This window comes from Portunus trituberculatus, chromosome 48 (assembly GCF_017591435.1).
Source record: "Portunus trituberculatus isolate SZX2019 chromosome 48, ASM1759143v1, whole genome shotgun sequence".
Classification (NCBI taxonomy): domain Eukaryota; kingdom Metazoa; phylum Arthropoda; class Malacostraca; order Decapoda; family Portunidae; genus Portunus; species Portunus trituberculatus.
The window spans coordinates 23984919-24007085 of record NC_059302.1 but is presented as its reverse complement, the minus strand read 5'-3'; the positions used below and the strand labels follow the sequence as shown (position 1 = coordinate 24007085).

General features: G+C 39.5%; 1 protein-coding gene and 1 long non-coding RNA gene across 5 annotated transcripts in view; one reads left to right on the top strand and one right to left on the bottom strand.

Annotated features, from left to right (window-relative positions):
* Window positions 1–22167, top strand: part of LOC123498611 — an 89109-nt gene that overhangs the window by 44304 nt on the left and 22638 nt on the right. The window lies entirely within an intron of this gene.
* Window positions 19069–21649, bottom strand: LOC123498610 (flocculation protein FLO11-like). Of its 4 annotated transcripts, none has more exons than XR_006672741.1 (3): window positions 21255–21649; window positions 20636–20821; window positions 19069–19685 (listed from the first exon to the last, which is right to left on the bottom strand). XR_006672741.1 is itself a non-coding variant. In XM_045245881.1 (2 exons), the coding sequence occupies exons 1-2, from the start codon at window positions 21613–21615 to the stop codon at window positions 20711–20713; spliced, it is 402 nt and encodes a 133-aa protein (XP_045101816.1). In that variant the 5' UTR covers window positions 21616–21649; the 3' UTR covers window positions 19069–20710. The 4 variants fall into 4 exon arrangements, 1 of the variants encoding a protein (XP_045101816.1); XR_006672742.1 differs by having other exon boundaries at window positions 19069–19368; XR_006672743.1 differs by having other exon boundaries at window positions 19069–19368; window positions 20636–20751.

Sequence of the window (22167 nt, the reverse complement as noted above, 5' to 3'; positions counted from 1 at the left end):
AAAATGAAAGAGTGAAGCGAAGAGGAGGGAAGATAGAGAACAAAAAGGAGAAAGGAAAAGTAGAAAAAAGGTAACATTGAGAAAGGGAAGAAAAAAAATATGAAGGAAAGAGGTGAAGAGGAGGGAATATAGAAAGAAAAGTAGAAAGGGAGTGCAGAAGAAAAAGTAGCATAAAAGAGGAAAAGAAAAAGTAAAGAAAAAAAAAGAATAAAGGCAGAAGAGAGGAAGGCGAGAAAAGAAGAAAGGAAAATAGAAGAGTGAGAGGAATAGGGAAGAGGAGGAGGAGGAGGAGGAGGAGGAGGAGGAGGAGGAGGAGGAGGAGGAGGAGGAGGAGGAGGAGGAGGGGAGCCATACAAAGGAAAGAGAAAGGAAGGGAGAGTAAAATGATAACAGATGAAAGAAAACGGATGGGGGAGAATGGAGGAGACATAGATGAAAGAGAGAGAGAGAGAGAGAGAGAGAGAGAGAGAGAGAGAGAGAGAGAGAGAGAGAGAGAGAGAGAGAGAGAGAGAGAGAGAGAGAGAGAGAGAGAGAGAGAGAGAGAGAGAGAGAGAGAGAGAGAGAGAGAGAGAGAGAGAGAGAGAGAGAGAGAGAGGTGAGAAAAGAGAATGGCAAACAGCATTAAGGAAAATAAAAAGAAACAGGTCGATAAATAAATAAAAGAAAAAGGAAGAAGTGGAAGAGGAAGAAGAGAAAGAGGAAGAGATAGAAGAAAAGAAGAAGAAGAAGAAGAAGAAGAAGAAGAAGAAGAAGAAGAAGAAGAAGAAGAATTAAGAAAAAGAAGAGAAACGTGAGAAGGAGAGATGAATGAGAAGGGGAGAAATAGCTTAAAGGTGGAAGTGGGAAGGGAAAGAAAGAATGGAAGGGGAGAGAAGGAAGGAAAGGAAGGGAAAGGAAGGGAAGGGGAGGGAAGGGAAGGGGAAGGGAAGGGAGGGGGAAGGGAAGGGCGCTATTTGGACGGTAGTTTGGGAAGGAAGAAGACTGACACCTTACAAGACAAGCGATGCGTGTTTGGAGGGAAGGGAGGGAAGGGAGGGAAGGAGGGAGACAAGGAGGAAAAGAGGGAGGAAAGTTGACGAAGAATGATAAGTTAGGAAAAGAATAAACGCAGGAGAAAAAAGTGTAGAATGAGGAGGAGGACGAAAGAGGAATGGGAAAAGGAGAAGAGAGGAAGAAGAGGAGGAGGAGAAGGAGGAAGAAGAGGAGGAGGAGGAGGAGGAGGAGGAGGAGGGGAGGGAGTAAGTGATGGTGATGGTGATGGATTACAAGAAAAATGATAATGAAAAAAATGGAAGAGAGAGATGGAGAAAAAAAAAAAACTCCACTAGAAGGAGGAATACCAAAAGACTAGAAATTATGGAAGAGAAGGTGGAGGTGGAGGAGGAAGAAGAAGATGAGAAGGAAGAAGAAGAGGAGGAGGAGGAGGAGGAGGAAGAGGAGGATGAGGAAAGAGAAAACCTTAGCTGGTGGATGGCAGTGGATCGATTATTCTTGTCTCCTCCACCTGCCCCTGTGCAATACATCACATCCTCTCTCTCTCTCTCTCTCTCTCTCTCTCTCTCTCTCTCTCTCTCTCTCTCTCTCTCTCTCTCTCTCTCTCTCTCTCTCTCTCTCTCTCTCTCTCTCTCTCTCTCTCCTCTCTCTCTCTCTCTCTCTCTCTCTCTCTCTCTCTCTCTCTCTCTCTCTCTCTCTCTCTCTCTCTCTCTCTCTCTCTCTCTCTCTCTCTCTCTCTCTCTCTCTCTCTCTCTCTCTCTCTCTCTCTCTCTCTCTCTCTCTCTCTCTCTCTCTCTCTCTCTGTCAAGAATGAAAGAATCTTGAGGAAAATCGGAAATTAGAAAAATGGCCATCATGTTTCAGGATTTTGTCTTCTTCTTTCTTGTATTTTTCGGTTCGTTGTCCTATTTTTCTCCCTCCATGATTTCATCTTCGTCTTGCTATCCCATCTCTGTCCTTCATTTGCCACCACTCTCTCTCCTAGCCGGCCTCCTCTTTCACTATTTTTCTCTTCTCCTTGTCTGTGTTCATCGCTTATTAATTTGATTTGTTTTCAAACTTCACCAGTCTTGTGCTCGTTGTCCTCGCCTCCTTCCTCTCCTTTGATTTTTTCCCTTCATCTTTCTGCGCTAACTTATTTCTCCTTCCCTCTCCTTCTCTTCCGGCTTTTTCCAGCAGTTTTCCCGTGGGCGTGCAGCCTCCCCGTCATCCCTCTGTGGAAATATCGCCTCCCGCATAGTAAAACACTTAATTTGCATATAGATGGATTGGTAAAGAGCTACCAGTATAAAATGGGTGGATATTTATAAGTGAATAGACTCATGACCAGATATGAATAGATGAATGGGTCCACTCCACCAGCGCTTATTTCACTCTGCGGCTACATGCGTGGATTATCAGATTGGATTACTTATAGATGGACAGGCAGATCAGAAGAAAGACGGACAGATGGATGGTGGTATGTATATTATTATTAAATTTTGTTACTTCTTTTTGCACTCTGGGTATGCTTCACGTGTATTTGAGGTGAATCGGGTTGTGAAATGTGGAATACACAAACCGTAGACTTTTATTGTGATGAAAACAAAGTGTAATTAGGTTTGGTGTCTTTGTGTCACTCAGTTTGCTGCAGTGATATCAATGTCCCTGAATGATAAACTAAATGTCCGTGGGTAAAGGTTAAATCTGCCTGGTAACAACGCGGGCAGTGAGTGTTGTTCTCTTTTTCGTGGTTTTGGTGATCAGTGAATAGGTCGCGAGGGACGGAGTGACGGGAACACGAGCCTGGGTGATGTGTGTGAATTAGTCACCTGGGTGCTTCACAGGGAATTATCAAAGGTAATGGCGTACCTATTGGCCACTTGGGCTGCGTCATAGGCAATTGTGAAGCAACACTACATGATTTGAGAGGGATTATAGTATTGTTTTTAAAGAGAACTGTTTTTTTTTCTTCATCGTAGGGATTAACTGCTCTTCGAAATGAATACATGTGTTTAATGAAAGTGCTCTTAATACCTTATTTAATGTTGTTGATGAGGTAGTGTAGTTCATCACAAATAGCCTCGTAAAGGTCGGATAGATTAGTAGTACTTTTTGTTATTCCCTTGTGCTCAATTGCAGTTTCGAATATGATCTAGTTTTTTTGTTACTAATGACAGTAATGAATAAGTTATTTTTTTCTCCTTTTTTGATGTACAAGCGATAACGAATGTTCTACGTGTTAATGTAGTAGGTAAAAGATGGCATTCTTTTTCTGATATACGAGTCCGAGAGGAATATATTTTCTCCTTGTGGCAATGATTAATGAAGAATATATGGTACGGTACGGTGGCAATTTTGACCTATAAATCTTGGTCTTATCACGTAAAGGATATGAAGACTGAGCTCAGATGAGTGTGTGTGTGTGTGTGTGTGTGTGTGTGTGTGTGTGTGTGTGTGTGTGTGTGTGTGTGTGTGTGTGTGTGTGTGTAATTCACTGTTTGATCTGCTGCAGTCTCTGACGAGACAGCCAGTACGGAACGAGTGTGTAGGCCTTAGATTACCAACAGTTACGAAATCTATCACCTTATCTATCTATCTATCTCTCTATCTATAAATCTACCTTCCTACCTACATACCAACCTATCTATCTATCTGTCTATCTATCTGTAATGTATTATTTTTCAGAGTTGATTTTTCAGAGTCAAACTAACCTCTCGACTACCTAACTTTCTCAATGACACTCGTAACATCTGCACTTTTCTCCTTTCTCTGGTAATGTGGTCTGTTTTTTTACTATTTTGTCAATTCACTTCTCGCTTGAATTCTTGAGGTCCACGTGTATTATCTTTTCAAAGCAACATATTGACAAGCTGGAGGCCGCACCTTTCTGTGACATTTAACACTACCTGGCGACAAGTAATTCTTCTCCTTTGGTTACAAATAACATCCCTCCTTTGTTCCACACGCCTGATATTATGATCCTTTGTGGTGCAACATTACTGACTTTTAGATCGTATACCCTTAGCTTTTTCTTTCTAATATTCAGAGTTCCGTAAATAAAATGGTTGGACTCAGATAGATAGATAGATAGATAGATAGATAGATAGATAGATAAATAAATAGATAGATAGATAGATAGATAGATAGATAGATAGATAGATAGATAGATAGATAGATAGATAGATAGATAGATAGATAGATAGATAGATAGAGAGAGAGAGAGAGAGAGAGAGAGAGAGAGAGAGAGAGAGAGAGAGAGAGAGAGAGAGAGAGAGAGAGAGAGAGAGAGAGAGAGAGAGAGAGAGATAAGAGATTAGACCAGTTTGAGAAAATTTGTTTATAATAAGGTGAATGAAACTACGAATTATCTTCTCAGGGATACATAAAAAATTAGACCAGTTTGAGAAAATTTGTTTATACATGGAAGGAATGAAACTACGAATGAACAAATGTAGTCAACTTTACTCTCTTTTAGAAACACTATATATATATATAGAGAGAGAGAGAGAGAGAGAGAGAGAGAGAGAGAGATACACACACACACACACACACACACACACACACACACACACACACACACACACACACACACACACACACACACACACACACACACACACACACACACACACACACACACACACACACACACACACACACACACACACACACACACACACACACACACACACACACACACACACACACACACACACACACACACACACACACACACACACACACACACACACACACACACACACACACACACACACACACACACACACACACACACACACACACACACACACACACACACACACACACACACACACACACACACAGATTAAATAGAATAGAAACAAAAATAACCAATGAGTACAAACTAGATCACTTTTCTTCTATACAAACCTTCCGTGTATCGTGTTGGAATATGTACGAAGACCTGACTAATGTTTTGAGAGAGAGAGTGACAGATGTTCCTGAATTCTACATGAAGAAACTTAACCCACTTTAGTGTTGTGACGTTTTTTCATATTCATTCTGCTCACTATTTGGTGATTTTATGCTGCTTCAGAAACTCGTGTGCGGATTTAAATAGTGAAGACTCTGTCCATTTCATTAATCCTCTGACCTTCATTGATACTTCCTAATGCAAAAATAAAATCGTTCATTCGTACCTAAACTCATGGTAAAAAAATGCGTCCCAGTACTGAAAAGGTTAAGAGACATTTGCAGCTTCCCTCCTCTAACATTCCGTCTGGTGTAGCCATTCGATATACATGAGCTGACACTCGAGCTGTGAAATAGTTGCCAAGTTTCTGAATAATTCCTTGGAAGTATCCTTCACTGCCTCGATCTCCTTTCCTTCTGTACTGTGGTGATTCCGAAGTCGCCAAGTCTTCAGTTCACCAGAAATCAGGCTCTACTGGAATTGTAATCAGCCTTTCATCTCTTGTTTCATGTGTGTGTGTGTGTGTGTGTGTGTGTGTGTGTGTGTGTGTGTGTGTGTCTCTCTCTCTCTCTCTCTCTCTCTCTCTCTCTCTCTCTCTCTCTCTCTCTCTCTCTCTCTCTCTCTCTCTCTCTCTCTCTCTCTCTCTCTCTCTCTCATCGATAAAGTGTGTCTTTTAGTCTTAATTTCTTTTAAAAGTAAAAATGTGGTCATTATCTAAGCTTCTATCCTTAGAATTCGAAAGACCATTGTACAGATACAGAGTGATTTCCCTTGAACTAAGAAGAATGTTTATATTATCACATGAAAATTTCCTTTTTATTAAGGTTCGGACATTTACTAAAGAAATGCGGTTAAAATTTTATTCAGGGATTACAAATTATTGAAAAATGAGAAGTAGCGGACAAAATATTGCTAGAAAAGTTAAATCACTCAGTAAAAGATCCAAAGAACATTTTCCAGACATAAAACATTTCTCTTCTCTTTTAAGTAAGAAACGTACTCATGTCGCCAGATTAAAATTTCGAAACTAAGAATATTTCTCACTCCTTTTTAATCGAGTTCCGGACCCCAGGAAAAATATGCTACTAAGAATTTTCCTCCAAGATTACAGATTATTGACAATGAAGAGTAGAAGAGTATTGATGTAAAAGTATATACCAGTCGATAACGTGGTTCTTTTTTAGTATCTTATTTCTTTTAACGTGCTTGTTACCAGTAGCATGTCAGTCACCGCGCTCCTGATGTGTGGCTGCCGAAGCATATAGAGTGAAAGGAGTAGGAATAGATGGACGAGGACAAGAAGGAGAAAGAGGAAGAGAATAATGAGGAATACGATGAGAAGGAACAGAAGAAGAAAGAGGACAAGGAAGAGAATATGACAGAGGAGGATGAAGAGTAGGAGAAAGAGAACGAGGATAGGAAAGGAAAAAAAGATTAGAAGGAATAATAATAATGATAATATAATAATAATAATAATAATAATAATAATAATAATAATAATAATAATAATAATAATGATAATAATAAAAATAATAATAATGATGATAATAATAAGAAGAACAAGAAGAAGACAAAAAAGATAGGAAAGGAGAAGAGGGCTAGAAGAAGAAGAAGAAGAAGAAGAAGAAGAAGAAGAAGAAGAAGAAGAAGAAGAAGAAGAAGAAGAAGAAGAAGAGGAAGAGGAAGAGGAAGAGGAAGTCAAGGAGAATAGGAAAGAAGAAAAGGACTAGAAGAAAAGGACTAGAAGAAGAAGAAGAAGAAGAAGAAGAAGAAGAAGACACGGAGGATAGGAAAGAAGAGGATTAGAAAAGAAGAAGAAGAAGAAGAAGAAGAAGAAGAAGAAGAAGAAGAAGAAAAGAAGAAGAAGACGAGAAGGAGAATAGATCAGTAAAGAACGAAAAGGAGAATGCATAGGAAAAAAAGAATACAGAATATAGAAGAAGAAAAAAAGAGGGGAAAATATTAAGAAGGAATTGAAATAAAGAAAGTAAAAGACAGAGGAGGAATTGTGAGAGTTGGGAATGATAAAGTGGTAATGATGACAACACTGAGGATAAGAATTTGAATATGAATAAGAATAGATTAAGATGAATGACGAAGAGGAGGAGGAGGAGGAGGAGGAGGAGGAGGAGGAGGAGGAGGAGGAGGAGGAGGAGGAGGAGGAGGAGGAGGAGAAGAAGGAGAAGGAAGAGAAGAAAAAGAAGGAGAGGAGGAGGAGGAGGAGGAGGAGGAGGAGGAGAACAAAGAGCTTACTTGATACGATTACATAATAAACAAATACTAACAAACAAGAAAATAAAGAGAGAAATAATAATAACGAGAAAAAAGAAAAGGAAATCACAATAATGAAAAGAAAATGAAGATATTGACGAGATGGCATGGAAACAGAGAAGAAGAAGAAGAGGGAGAAGAAGAAGAAGGAGAAGGAGCGGAAACAGAAACAGGAAGAGGAAGAAGAGGAGGAGGAAGAGGATGAAGAGGATTGCAAAGGATTACAAAGGGAAGAACAGGCACTAGGGAGCTTGATGGTCTATAGGGGGCGGATCAATCAACCCACGCACTGTGTACCAACGAATATACAATGTGTCGCAGAACAAGAAAGAAGAGATTAAGACTTTTCTCCACCACCTTGTATTAGATTGGTAGAGAGGAACACCATGAAAACGAAGAGGGCGAGGAGGAGAAGGAGGAGGAGGAGGAGGAGGAGGAGAAGGAGAAGAAGGAGGAGGAGGAGGAGCAGGAGGAGGAGGAGGAGGAGGAGGAGGAGATATTCTAGTTGTAAACCATTAGAAAAGAACACCACGAAAACGAAGAGGGAGAGGAGGAGGAGGAGGAAGAGGAGGAAATGAGGAAGAAGAGGAGGAGGAGGAGGAGGAGGAGGAGGAGGAGGAGGAGGAGGAGGAAGAAGAAGAGGAGGAGGAGGAAGAAGAGGAGGAATAGAATGTGAAGGTATTCTAGTTGTAAACAATTATAAAGGAACACCACGAAAACGAAGAGAAAGAGGAGAGGGAGGAGGAGGAGGAGGAGGAGGAGGAGGAGGAGGAGGAGGAGGATAGCACTGTATTGCCTTGACACACTGCTTCCTCCCCTCCCCCCCAAGGCAGTAATTACAGGCGATTCATGTCGGGACTTTTAACCTTTCTGTTTGTCCTGACTTCCGAACTTGCCACTAGAGAGCGATTGACTTTATTGCCGAGCTGGTGGTGGTGGTGGTGGAGGAGGAATACAAAGGAATACAAAGGAGAGCCAAACAGCAACAGACTTCTTGGTCCTTTCGAGGCTGTTTGGTAACTACTTCTAACTGGCTACAGATAAGAGAGACAGGACAGTACAGGAGAAGGCGGAGGAGGAGGAGGAGGAGGAGGAGGAGGAAGAGGAGGAGGGTGAGGAAAAGTGATGATAGTAATGGTGATGGTGGAAGAATAGTAGTAGTGGTAGTGGTAGTAGTTGTAGTTGTTGTAGTAGTAGTGGTATTATTATTATTATCATTATCATTATTATTATTATTATTATTATTATTATTATTATTATTATTATTATTATTATTATTATTATTACTATTGATATTATTAATAGTAGTAGTAGTAGTAGTAGTAGTAGTAGTAGTAGTAGTAGTAGTTGTAGTAGTAGTAGTAGAGGTAGTGGTAGTTGTAGTAATTGTTGTAGTAGGAAGAAGAGGAGGAGGAAGAAGAGGAAGAAGGGGAGGAGGAGGAGGAGGAGGAGGAGGAGGAGGAGGAGGAGGAGGAGGAGGAGGAAGGAGGAAGAGGATATAATTGGTTTAAGATTAGATACGTTAGAAGAATAAAAACGAGAACAAAAATATGAAGAAAAAGAAAAAAAAAAAAAGAACGGGGGCCGATGATGATGATGATGATGATAATAATAATGAAAGACAAAAAGAGAAATAGAAGAAAAAATAAACAGAAGAAAAGAGTACAAAATAAATAAATTAAAGTAATTACATAAAACACTGCTGTGGATAAAAACGAAAAAATGCAAGTAGAAATGAAAAAAAAAAAAAAAAACGGAGATGATGAAAATGATGGCGGTAGTAGAGGAGTGTGTGTGTGTGTGTGTGTGTGTGTGTGTGTGTGTGTGTGTGTGTGTGTGTGTGTGTGTGTGTGTGTGTAGAAATGATGATTGGAGAGTTTCATGCTGGAGGTAGTTTAGTTGTGATGGCGAGAGTAGCAGTGGTGGCAGTGATGGTGGAAGTAATAGTAGTTAGTGGTGGTGGTGGTGGTGGTGGTGGCAAGGGGGGAGGTGGGGTGGTACGTGCTATGGGAATGGTTGAAGATAAACGGTTCTATAGGGGAATGTTGGAAAAGTTGGAGAGTGAAGGCGTTTTGTATAGGTAGACTCGTGGGTGGGTAGATAAATAGGGAGACTAATGAAAGACAGATAGATGAATTGGGAAGACAGGCCATTAGATTTGTAGATGGAGAGAGAGAGAGAGAGAGAGAGAGAGAGAGAGAGAGAGAGAGAGAGAGAGAGAGAGAGAGAGAGAGAGAGAGAGAGAGAGAGAGAGAGAGAGAGAGAGAGAGAGAGAGAGAGAGAGAGAGAGAGAGAGAGAGAGAGAGAATATGAAGTGAAAAAGTGATGGATACCTAGTTTATCGGGAATAGTTACACAAATTGACAATATATATGCAAAAAAAATACGGTAGATAAACCAGCTATGTATCTATCTATCTGTTTACCCATCCATCTACCAATCCTTTACCAGTCAGTTTGCCATGCCCACAAGGAAGACAGCCGAGACAAAGCCAAAATAAACACATAACCACGTAACAACATACAACAGAAACCCAATTTAACAAAACATTTAAACTTGACTCACATCTTCATTTTCCTTCACAATGGCTGCTCTACACACGGACAAGAGCGGAGTCAGGTATACGCCACACTCAGCTTCCACTCCTCTATTGTTGGCGAGGTCGATGCTGTTAACTTGTGTCTTAACGCGCATCTGTCAGGAAAGTCCCAGAGATACGTGGCAGGGAGGTGGTTGTCCTGGGTTGCCGTTATCATGTGGTCAGTGTAAACGGTTTGCTAAGGTATTGTTGTACACGCTCTGATGTAGACGCTGATGGAAGTCGAATGAAAAGCTCCTATTTGTGTATTTATTTCGCTGTTATCAAAGGGTGTTCTTTAGATTAAGTATTGAGTCGTGGCCAAGCGGACAGATTGTTGTTGTTGTTCGTGGTGTTGGCTTGGTGGTGGTGTGTGTGTGGTGGTTAACGTGATCGCCTCGCTGTAGAGAGATCTCGTGGTTTTAGCCCTTTCCGTATCATGACGTCGCTTTTACTGTATTTTGAGTAACAGCAAAAGGATACAAGTTAAAACGATGCATTTAAAGAATTGAAACATTTTAAATATTTGTAAGCTTAAAGAAAAAACTTCAATCACACACGCAAACACATAAAAAAGGTACAGGTCCGGACCAATGTTAAAAATCATGAGAAAAATGATCTGATAATTGTGATGTATTGTTTATTTAAAGAAGAACCTTGGTACATGTATATACGAGTATTTCAACATATCATTTAGACTTCCCTGAAGTGCAGGAAAGGGAAAAATAGAAACTCAATGGCTTTATCTGATTATTGTGATATGTTCTTTACTTAAGATAGAACAATTGCAGGTAGTTAAATGAATTAATTTGATATGCACTGACACTTTTACATTCTAATGCCATCCCAACAAAAATATTAGTCGTAATGAAAGCGATGAAAAGAATCCCTTAATCACTCATCCATCACCGTCACATCTCCAATATACTCCTGATGAATAACTGGCAATTCTATGAAGCTTGAGAATAATTGCCCTTTTCTTTTATTGAAAGGATTAATTCACAGCTGGATAGACTGCTTGGATTTATTTCTCCTCTCTCTGTATCTCTCCATTGGCGTTTATTTAGCATAGACATTGGACAGGATATAATGCGAGTAGTTCTGACGCTGCAGCCGTGCCAAGACACCCTGGACGGCATCCCACTCTTGTAACCCAGACGAAACTTGTTGGAGTCTTGAAGAGAGAGACATTACCGCCAAGAGGCAATACCCGGCAGAGTAATGCTTCACGTGTGGCATCCTGTTGTGGTGCTGCGGTGGCTCTTCAGGTGTGGTTTGCAGGTGTGGTAAAATGTGCCGTCTCATACATGGTTCAGGTGTAGATCTCCAGGTCAATTGTGGTTCAGATACAGGTTTCCAGGTGCGGTTCAGGTGTGGGAAAGGTGTGGCTTCCTAAATGTACGTAGATCTCAAGTGTAAGTGGGAACAGCGTGGCGTAAAGTTATGTAGGTGGCGAGCAAGTGGTGTTGAGCGGCCGTGAGTGTGTAAGGCGCAATATCTGCAAGAAGTGGGCGGTGTGTTGCACTTTCTTTACTTTCATTTGCTATGTGTTATACTGTGTTCACTTTCATTTAGTATATATTACATTCAGTTCACTCTTATTTTGCTATGTAATACATTCTATTAACTTTTATTTGGTTATGTTGCATTTAAATCACTCGTTTGGTATATAATTTACTTGATTCACTTTCATTAGGTATGTATTATACTTTATTCATGTTAATTTCTTTTGTATTACTACACTATACACTTCAACTCAACATGTATTCCACTCATTTCATTTTAATCTCTTTTTTATCTTCTCCTTCACGTGTGCAGCATCTAAATTCAACTCCTTGCCTTTTGATATTACATTCATCCATTTCTATTTCACGTTCACAGCATATAAAAATTTTCAGGTCATTTTTATATCCAAATTCTACCTTTTCCTTTTCGGTGTTTTAGTCGTATCTTTATCGCACCTTCGATCAAAGCCTGCTATTATTTTTAGATGACTTTCACTGCACTTTTTTTTTCCTTCCACATTTACATTTGTATATATTCATTCTGTTGTTCCTTGGCATGGTTACAAATTTAGCTTCCTACAAATGAAAAGAAAGACTTGAAGTTATCTGAATCAGACAAAATAAACACATCAAAACATTTCTCCTACTTCACATTTCTCCTCTATACACACACACACACACACACACACACACACACACACACACACACACACACACACACACACACACACACACACACACACACACACACAAACAAACACAAACACAAACACAAAGGTGTGTGCCTGGTCTCAGGCCTATCCCAAGATCGGAAATAATGAGCTCTGAGCTCGTTCCGTAGCGTAACGTCTGGCTGTCTCGTCAGAGACTGCAGCAGATCAAACAGTGAATTACACACACACACACACACACACACACACACACACACACACACACACACACACACACACACACACACACACACACACACACACACACACACACACACACACTTTCTCTCTCTCTCTCTCTCTCTCTCACACACACACACACACACACACACACACACACACACACACACCTAAACCTGACCCACTTGACCTTTTACGCTTGCTCTGGGAAACAAACAGTCTCTAATTACCTTGCTGGGCCTTTCCTCTCTCTGCTAATTCCTCCGAGGCTGTTGTTCTTGGAGTCTTTACGAAGCAACATCAACTTCAGAATTTCTTACTTTAACCCATTCACTGCCAGACAATTCTTTTCTTTTTTTCCATAATCATGTACACAGTTTTGCATTCTTATTTTTTGGTGTTACAGTTTTAAAGACGAAAAATAAGAATAAGAAAACAAAGGAACTGAAGAAATTTGTGAAGTTTACATATGGCAACTTTCTTCTTACTAGTCGTTGAACATACATGCTTTTGATAATGTTTTTTTTCTTTTTGAATAAGGAAGAATATGAGTACAAGGAAACAAGGGGCAGTTCCAAGAATCTATCATCAGGCATGCACGTGACGCTTTAGCTGTTTCGTAGGGAAGGGGAAAGTGGTACGTGTCAACTAGTTCATGCTAAGTTTTGGGAAACAGGTATGTGGAAATAAGTTCGAAACACTGAGAACTTGTTTCCCACGAACCTATTCTCCAATGTGAACATTGGCTCATAAATAAGATCGTGAGTAATCTTATGAAGCATGGTAATAAGTTCGTTTTGAAACTGTCACCAAGTAGACTTTAGGAACATCGTAAATATTTGCTAATAAATTTAGTCAAGAATATGGAAATAAGACCGTAAATGATACTTACAAATTTCATTGGTGATACTAAGAAGTTTGACATCTAATCATTTTAATAAAATCATTCAGAGTAAATACTACTGTTCGTATACACTGACTGAAAGTTTATACGAGCTTCTGTGAAAGATGATATCTCTGTTCTGCAGATAGGGTAATGTTCATTGGTAAAGTTATTTATGATTGTGACACATGTAAGGCAGACAGTTGTGTGACCACAGGGGAAAGGCAGGCTGGCTGGAACAAGAGGAAGGTATTTGTTTCGTTTATTTAGCAGTGTGTGTGTCTCATGCTTTCAAATGACACAGAAGTTGTGGCAGAAGCTAGATCACTGAGCCCTGGCACATCGTTCATCATACACACACACACACACACACACACACACACTCTCTCTCTCTCTCTCTCTCTCTCTCTCTCTCTCTCTCTCTCTCTCTCTCTCTCTCTCTCTCTCTCTCTCTCTCTCTCTCTCTCTCTCTCTCTCTCTCTCTCTCTCTCTCTCTCTCTCTCTCTCTCTCTCTCTCTCTCCCGGTGTGTGGTGTGTGCCTGGTCTCAGGCCTATCCGAAGATCGGAAATAATGAGCTCTGAGCTCGTTTCGTAGGTAACGTCTGGCTGTCTCGTCAGAGACTGCAGCAGATCAAACAAACAGTGAAACACATCACTGTAAATTAATCTTGATATAGTCTGGGTTGTAACGTTAGTTGTAATCTTATTTGAATACACAATATATGAAATATGTATAGTGAAATTGTGGTCACCGTAGTAATTTGCATCAGTTAATTGACAATAGTGATTAAACACGGATTCTGGAATCCATGAGAATTATTAAACATGTTCGTGAATATCCTGTATGATTAAAAACGAGGTACCTGCCTGGCATGCTGTGTTGGGTCATTCTTCATTAAGTCTTTCATAGAAGATTTGGCTCCATCTGTTCAATGTAACACGCCTGGGAGCCAAGATTGTGGTCTTCGGTCAACATCATAGTGCTGTTTTCCAGGTTGATGTGGCCACATCCAAAGCACCCATTTTTGAACAAGTGACAGCGCACATGAAGCTTGACATTGTACTGGAGATCCTTAACATAAGCTTGGTCATCAAAAACATACACGATGGAACCACGCCTCTGTCCCTCGATTTTTCTGACCTGCCTTTCCTCACCTTGACTACCTTCACTCAGTGTTACAGTAAAGGAGTGTATTGGAAATCACTGTCAAACTAGTCTATGACCGGTCAATCATGTTGAATAGTAAGACACCAAGAATCAATGACATTCTCTGGTCCCCCCGAGGAATGGTATGCCATGAAAGACTTCCCTGAATCCCCACTGCTGCCGAGTGGATGTTTTCGAACGTAATTCTAGCCAGCACTTTTCGAACCTACTTGAGACTCGGAGATTTCAAACTTTGTTCCTGAAAGATGTTTTATTTTTTCTCACTTTTCGAACTAACTGTTTGAAATCCTGCACTATCTTATTGTACACAAACTTAATCAACCTTCCGTTTCGTGTGCGTTAATAAGACGAAATTAACCTTTTCTTCTCTCAATCTTTTTGTGTCCATGTTGTTTCTAGAACGTACTGTATGTAAACTAAAGGAAAATAAAATTAAAGTTGGGTAAAAAAAATGAGGAAGGTAAAAACAAAATATCCCATTTTCTTCTCATTTTTCCATCCACAAACAATTTTTTTCTTTTTAAAACTTCGTGAACGTAAACAAAAAGAACATAGAAATAATAGAAAAACAGGAAATTCCTTGCGAAAAAAAGAGAAAGAAAAAAGGAGGAAGGTAAAAAAAAGTGAAGCGAGGTCCTGAAATCGACGTTTGGAAAGTGGACTGCATTAAGGCGATGAATGTTCTCTTGTCAATAAAGTGAACTCGAGTATCCGTGAACCAATACGCGTTTTTCGCCGCAACTTGCCGTTCTTCAGGTGTTTCGTTGTGGCGCAGGGAAGGAGAGCAGAGGGGGGGAGGAGAGCACAGGGGAGGAGAAAAAAGAGAGGGGAGAAAGCACGGAGGGAGAGCACAGGCGAGGAGAGTAAAGGGAGGAGAGAGCAGAGGGGAGGAGAGCATAGGGAAGGGAGAGCTGCTGCCAATGGTTCTCTCAGTCGTGCGTTCATTGAGCTGTTTCTCCACTTGTATAGTCTGTGGTCTTAGAGAGAGAGAGAGAGAGAGAGAGAGAGAGAGAGAGAGAGAGAGAGAGAGAGAGAGAGAGAGAGAGAGAGAGAGAGAGAGAGAGAGAGAGAGAGAGAGAGAGAGAGAGAGAGAGAGAGAGAGAGAGAGAGAGAGAGAGAGAGAGAGAGAGAGAGAGAGAGAGAGAGAACACAATAATAAAGGAGGAAGAAGGGACAGAGAGGAAGTTTACCTGAGTAGCGCATGGTTGGTGATGGTATTAGCGGTGGTGGTGGTGGTGGTGGTGGTGGCAGGCGTGGCTATCCTGGCTCAGGTGTGGCTTCGTGAATTCATTCGTCGCAGCGTAAGTGGAATCCATCTTATTAATATCCCATGCGAGAATTCCCACGCCAGCTTCGGTTCTCTCTCTCTCTCTCTCTCTCTCTCTCTCTCTCTCTCTCTCTCTCTCTCTCTCTCTCTCTCTCTCTCTCTCTCTCTCTTTTCGCTTTCGTTTTCCTTTTTCATCTGTCTTTTTTTCTCATTCTTGCTTTTGTTCTTGTTTTTCTTTCTCTTTTCTTTCTTCGTTCTCTATTTTTTCTTTGTCACACTCTCCCATACTTATTCCTCTCCTTTTAGGTTTATATTTTTTTCCTCCTCCTTCCTCCTCCTCCTCCTCCTCCTCCTCCTCCTCCTCCTCCTCCTCCTCCTCCTCCTCCTCCTCCTCCTCCTCCTCCTCCTCCTCCTCCTCCTCCTCCTCCTCCTCCTCCTCCTCCTCCTCCTCCTCCTCCTCCTCCTCCTCCTCCTCCTCCTCCTCCTCCTACTGACTCTTCCCTCTCTTCTCTCTCTCTCTCTCTCTCTCTCTCTCTCTCTCTCTCTCTCTCTCTCTCTCTCTCTCTCTCTCTCCATTTCCTTCTTAGCTCCAGAACTATTTCCTTTTATTCCTTTCTTTCTCTCCTGTTTCTTCCTCCTGCCTTCATTCTTCTCTCCTTGTCTCTCGTGTCTTCCCTTTCATCATCTTTTTTTCTTCTTCTCTTTCCCCTTCTTCTTGTTCTTCCATGTTTTCTCTCCCCACGCACCCACATTCCTTTCTATTTTTCTTCTTTCCTCTAGCCTCTTTCCTCTCTTTCCCCCTTTTTCTTATTTTCTTTCGTTTCCTCTCCTCTCTCCCCCCGTTTGAAATATTTCTCTTCGATTCTTTTCACTCTCCTCCTCTTTCTCTTCTTCTTCTTCCTCTTGTGTTTTCTCGTTTTTATTTCTTGCCGGGGAACGCTGGAGGGAGTGGTGGGTGGGGAGGAGCTTCATCTGTTCTACCCTTGCCTCCTACTCTATGGCTTATCATAGTTGTAGTATAGTAAACGCAAGACCTCCTGTCACTCGTCTTTCCTCTGTATTCCTATGTATTCTTCTTCTTCTTCTTCCTCCTCTTCTTCGTCCTTTTCCTTCTGCTCCTTTTCTTTCCCTATTTTTTTTTCTTTCTCCTCCTGCTTTGCTTTCATTTTTGTTTTCTTCTCCTCCTTGGTTTCTCTTTTTTTACTTTCTGAATTTCCTTTCCTAGTGACTCCTCCTCCTTCTCCTCCTGCCATTTTTCCACACTCATTCTTATCCACATACCTTCCCTTTTTCATTCTCTCTCTCTCTCTCTCTCTCTCTCTCTCTCTCTCTCTCTCTCTCTCTTTCCTCGTTTTCAGAATTCGTTTTGAATAAATTGAAGAAAATGTGGTTCGGGAACTCATTTTAATTTATTTTATTTTCCTTTCTGCTTCCTTTCGTTATTGATTTATTTTTTCCCTTCGCCATTCTTTTTATTTTTTTTTCTCTTCCGCCATCCATTTATTAGTTTTCCAATTCACGTCCGCCCTTCTCTATTTTTCCTCCTACTTACTCTCCCTCGCTTGTGTTTTTCGTGGTCGTCGTTTTTCCTTTTATATCTGTTTGTCTGTGTGTTTGTGTGTGTGTGTTTCTGTCTATTTGTTTGTCTGTTTGTCCGTTTCTGTCTGTCTGTCTGTCTTTCCTCTCTGTCTTCCGTTTGTCTCTGTTTTCTTTTGTTTAATCGTTTATCTTTATCTATGTATCTATTTGTGTGTGTGTGTGTGTGTGTGTGTGTGTGTGTGTGTGTGTGTGTGTTTCACTGTTTGATCTGCTGCAGTCTCTGACGAGACAGCCAGACGTTACTCTACGGAACGAGCTCAGAGCTCATTATTCCCGATCTTCGGATAGGCCTGAGACCAGGCACACACAACACACCGGGACAACAAGGTCACAACTCCTCGATTTACATCCCGTACCTACTCACAGCTAGGTGAACAGGGGCTACACGTGAAAGGAGACACACCCAAATATCTCCACCCGGCCGGGGAATCGAACCCCGGTCCTCAGGCTTGTGAAGCCAGCGCTCTAACCACTGAGCTACCAGGTGTGTGTGTGTGTGTGTGTGTGTGTGTGTGTGTGTGTGTGTGTGTGTGTGTGTGTGTGTGTGTGTAAGCAAGCAAGCAAGCAAGGAAGTAGGTAAGTAGGTAAGTAAGTAGGTAAAAAAGTAGGTAAGAATTTATTGCTGACAAAGGTATACTTAAAGGAATACTTAAATACATAGTAAGTAGTCACAGCAACAGTCCGTCGAGCAAAAGCTCCCTGACGGACGGTTAAAAATCCATACTAACAATGCTGTGGTAAACGGCAGTCAGCTACTAACTTAAGATTATTATAAGAAATTAATATGTGAAAAAAATACTTCAACTAAAGTTTGCCTATAATCTACACACTTAGCAAAAGGAACATATTGTCATAAAAGAACAAATTGCTTAATAAAAAGCACATACACAATTTCACAAAAAAATCCCAATGAACTAATAACAAAGTAGTATAACTACTACTTAGAGTGTACTTGTTAAACAAAACTTTACATCTTTGTCAATCATACTAAATTATAATTACAAAACAATACATAGTTAAGACAATAATACATTAGTAAATAGTAACCGAATAAGAATTATATTGGAAGAATATAAGCTAAACATTTTGTTGTTGAAGCAAATAATTTTTCATTTCTTTTTTAAATTTAAATTTACTAGCAGGTGTTAATAGATTCTCCTTGTCCACCGGCAAAGCATTGAATAATTTTGGGCCAGAACTTAACACACAATGGCTGAATAAAGTGGTTCTGAATACAGGGCAAATAAGATTTAAATTATTACTTCTTGTGTTGATGATATTATTGACTAACTTAAATACATTATTTTGGCTATGAGTTTTATATATCAAAAGTAATGTAAAAAATTTATGTATAAATGAAAATTTCAAAATATTTTCTCCAGTTAACAATCTTGCAGTGGAGTCAAACTTCTTTAAGAAAAATATACAACGAAAAATTTGTTTTGAACAACAGTTAACTTGTGATGGAAAGACGGCCAGGTAGATCCCCAGATTGAAACACAATACGTGAGATGTGGGTAGCATAATGTATGATAAATACTCAGCATAGCATCAGTAGTTAGGTTATGGCGGATTCTATACAGGATACCAGTAACTTTGGAAACTTTTGAACATGTCTGATCAATATGCTATTTCCAATTTAAATTTTCATGAATAAACACACCGAGAAATTTTAAATAACTGACTTTAGTTATAGTTTCACCATTTAATATTATTGGAGGAATAAATGTTTTTACTGATCTATTTTGAAATAATATGCAATTTGTTTTGGTTACATTTAGTTTAAGTTTATTTGAACTGACCCAAAGATTAATTTTGTCTTGTTCTGCCAAAACATGACTATGTAGTGAATTAATGTCTTTATCTTTAATTAGTAGCGATGTATCATCAGCATATAGAACAAAGTCAAATTTATTACTGGCATTTACAATATCATTGATATATATATATATATAAGAAAAAGTAATGGGCCTAAAACTGAACCCTGTGGTACACCTTTAGTTAGAAATTGAAAAGAGGAATATTTTTCATTACGAAATACACATTGTTTCCGCCCAGAAAGATAACAGCGAAACAGTTTGTTTGGAATACCCCTAATACCTAAATGTTCCAGTTTATTAAGTAAAATTTCATGGTCCAATGTATCAAATGCTTTTGAAAAATCAAGAAAAACTCCCAAAACAAATTACTTTTCCTCTAGACATGCATATACTTTTCTAATAAATTCCAAAATTGCAGTTTCAGTTGAATGGTGTGCTCTGAAACCGTGCTGGTGTTCTGTTAATAAACAATTTTGTTCCAGATAATTAATAAGCCTAAAAGAAATTATTTTTTCAAATATTTTGCTAAATGCAGAAAGTACAGAAATGGGTCGATAATTATTTATATTATTTCTATCGCCTGATTTAAGAAGAGGAATTACTTTAGCTATTTTAAGTTGATCAGGAAATGTACCAGTTTGCAGAGAGAGGTTAATTATATGGGCCAAAGGAGTAGAGATGACAGAAGAAGAATATTTCAATACTTTTGGAGATATATCACCGTATCCTGGAGTGTCGGTGTCAAAAGTGCAAAGAACCTTCTCAACTTCTTTGCTGTTATTCGGGGACAAATACAGAGAAAAATTAGGGGAGTTGTTTAAGTATCTCTTATAATCATGCACACTATCACCAATTGTAAAATTGAGTTTCAGAAAATGTTCATTAAATTTTGAAGAAATATCCGAGCTTGATGAGCCAAGGTTAACAGTGCGATTATTAAATTTTATTTTACCTAAAGGAGAATTAATTATTTTCCATTGACTTTTTGGATTGCCTTGATTATCTGTAAAACGATCTTTATAAAATTTATTTCTTGCAGCTCTTAAGACAGAAGTTAATTTATTTCTATTTTCTGTAGGCAACCCCATAAGTTAAAGGCCATTTTTTCCAAAGTCTCTCTAATCGGTGTTTTTCTTTTATACTATTTTTTAATGCAGGAGTAATATGTGGGCTTAATTGGTATTTATTATTAAGACTGGAAAATTTTTGTCAGAGATTTTTGAGTATTCTGAAAAAAAGTATCAAAAGCGTTATTACAAGAATGAGAACTTAAAACAGAATTCCAATCAATAACAGAGAGGTCGTTTGCAAAAGATTCCATGGCAGCTGTAGAAACTGATCTTTTATAGATAAACTGCGGTTGTAAATTAGTATATTTAAGTTTGAATTGTGATAATGTTGGAAAATGATCAGAAATGTCAGTTAAAATAATGTTACAAATATTTTCTTCGAAAAGAGATGTCCAAACGTGATCTATAAGAGTAGCTGAAGTGTTAGTGACTCTGGTTGGTTTGTTTATCAATGGAAATAGAGAGAAAGAAAACATTAAATTAACATATTCAGAGACATCATTGCCATTACTCTTCAACAAGTTTAAATTGAAGTCACCAAACACAAAAACACCTTGATAATTTTTATCATATACTGATGAGAGGATGTCCGTTATAATATTCAAGGTGTTGAAATTACCTCGAGGAGGTCTATCAATACATAAAAGTATATACCTTTTAGATGCAATTGCAGACTCAACACCTAAGGACTCAATGGAAGGATCAGATATTAAAGTTGAGTGGTAGACCTTAGACACGTACACATAGCGACACCACCACCATGTACATTTCTAGAGTTGGTATAAATGTCATAACCAGGAAGTTCATATAGTGAAGACAAATGAGGAGCAAGTCTTATTTCTGAAAAACCAATAACATTAATTTTCACAGAAGAAACATGTAAAACAGGGTCAACAAAAACTTGAACATTTTTAGGAATTGATCTAATATTCAAAGTTAATAACGTTAAAGTATTGATTCTTTCTAAAGATACATTATCAAGAGATATGTAAACTAATTTCGGAATAAGAACAGACTTACGCTGAGTATAAAATTCATTAACATCTAAGTCTCAATTATATTTATCATCAACTGGAAAGAAAGTATCAAACTGCAAATTATTATAATTATCAACACTGCAAAAGGGTATATTAGGATTGATAGCTGAATTTAGTAATTCATCCGTAACTGAAGAAAAAGGTAGTTCAGTACATAAAGAATCCATTATAAAAAATTACAAGAAAAACTTTGACAAAGAAAGGCGAAAGTTAAGCACCACTTAACTACTTCTTACGATTGCGTAGCTTCTTCCACGGTTGTTGCTGTGAACCGCCACTTGCCGCTAGGCAGTTAGTAGACGAACCAGCAACGGGAGAAGACGTAGTAGCCGTATTAGCACATAGGGGAGACAATGCAGTTGCACCAAGAGACTCAGCCGCAAAGTCAGTCCTAGCAGGAACAGGAGCAGAAGACGTGTCAGCTCTGGCAGGTACAGGAGGAGTGCCAGCCGTTCCCACACCATCGCCAACACCAGCCGCCGTCGAACTCGTTGACGACTCTCCACCGTCACCACCATCACCACCACTAACAGGTGACGTAGCAGTGACGTCACCAACAGCACCACTTGTTCCAGTAGTACCAGCAGCATATCCCATTCTCTCCTTAATAATGAGCTTGGTATACCGAAAGAATGCAGCTTTACCCTCCGCCCTTGCTTGTTTTAACAGAGGAAGTTACTCTTCTTCACTTCTTGCGAGGCCTGACAGAGGTCATCGTTAATATAGATGCCCGTCCCTTTCAGCTTTCTGGCATTCCTGATTGCTGCTTCACGATCCGAAAACTTCTCGAACCTCACTACAATTGTTCGGGATCGAGATGGATTCTGGGGGCCAGTAAGGTGAGCTCTTTCCAGCATAATTGATGGTAGCTGTAGTTGTCTTGAAGCAATTTCGAAAAGATTTTGGCTGTTTCTTCCCATGTTTCACCACCAGGCTGTTCTTGAATACCGGTGATTCTGATGTTTTTCCTTCGGTTATAGTCATCTAAATAAGTACATTGTTTTCCAAGTACTTCAATTTGATGCTTCAAATTATCAATTGTTGTCTTGTTCTCAGCTTCGGATTTTCGTAGGACTGTTACTTCACTTGTCAAGTCCTTCACCTATGCTTGCTTGAATTCTAAACTTTTTATCACGTCCGTTAATGTTC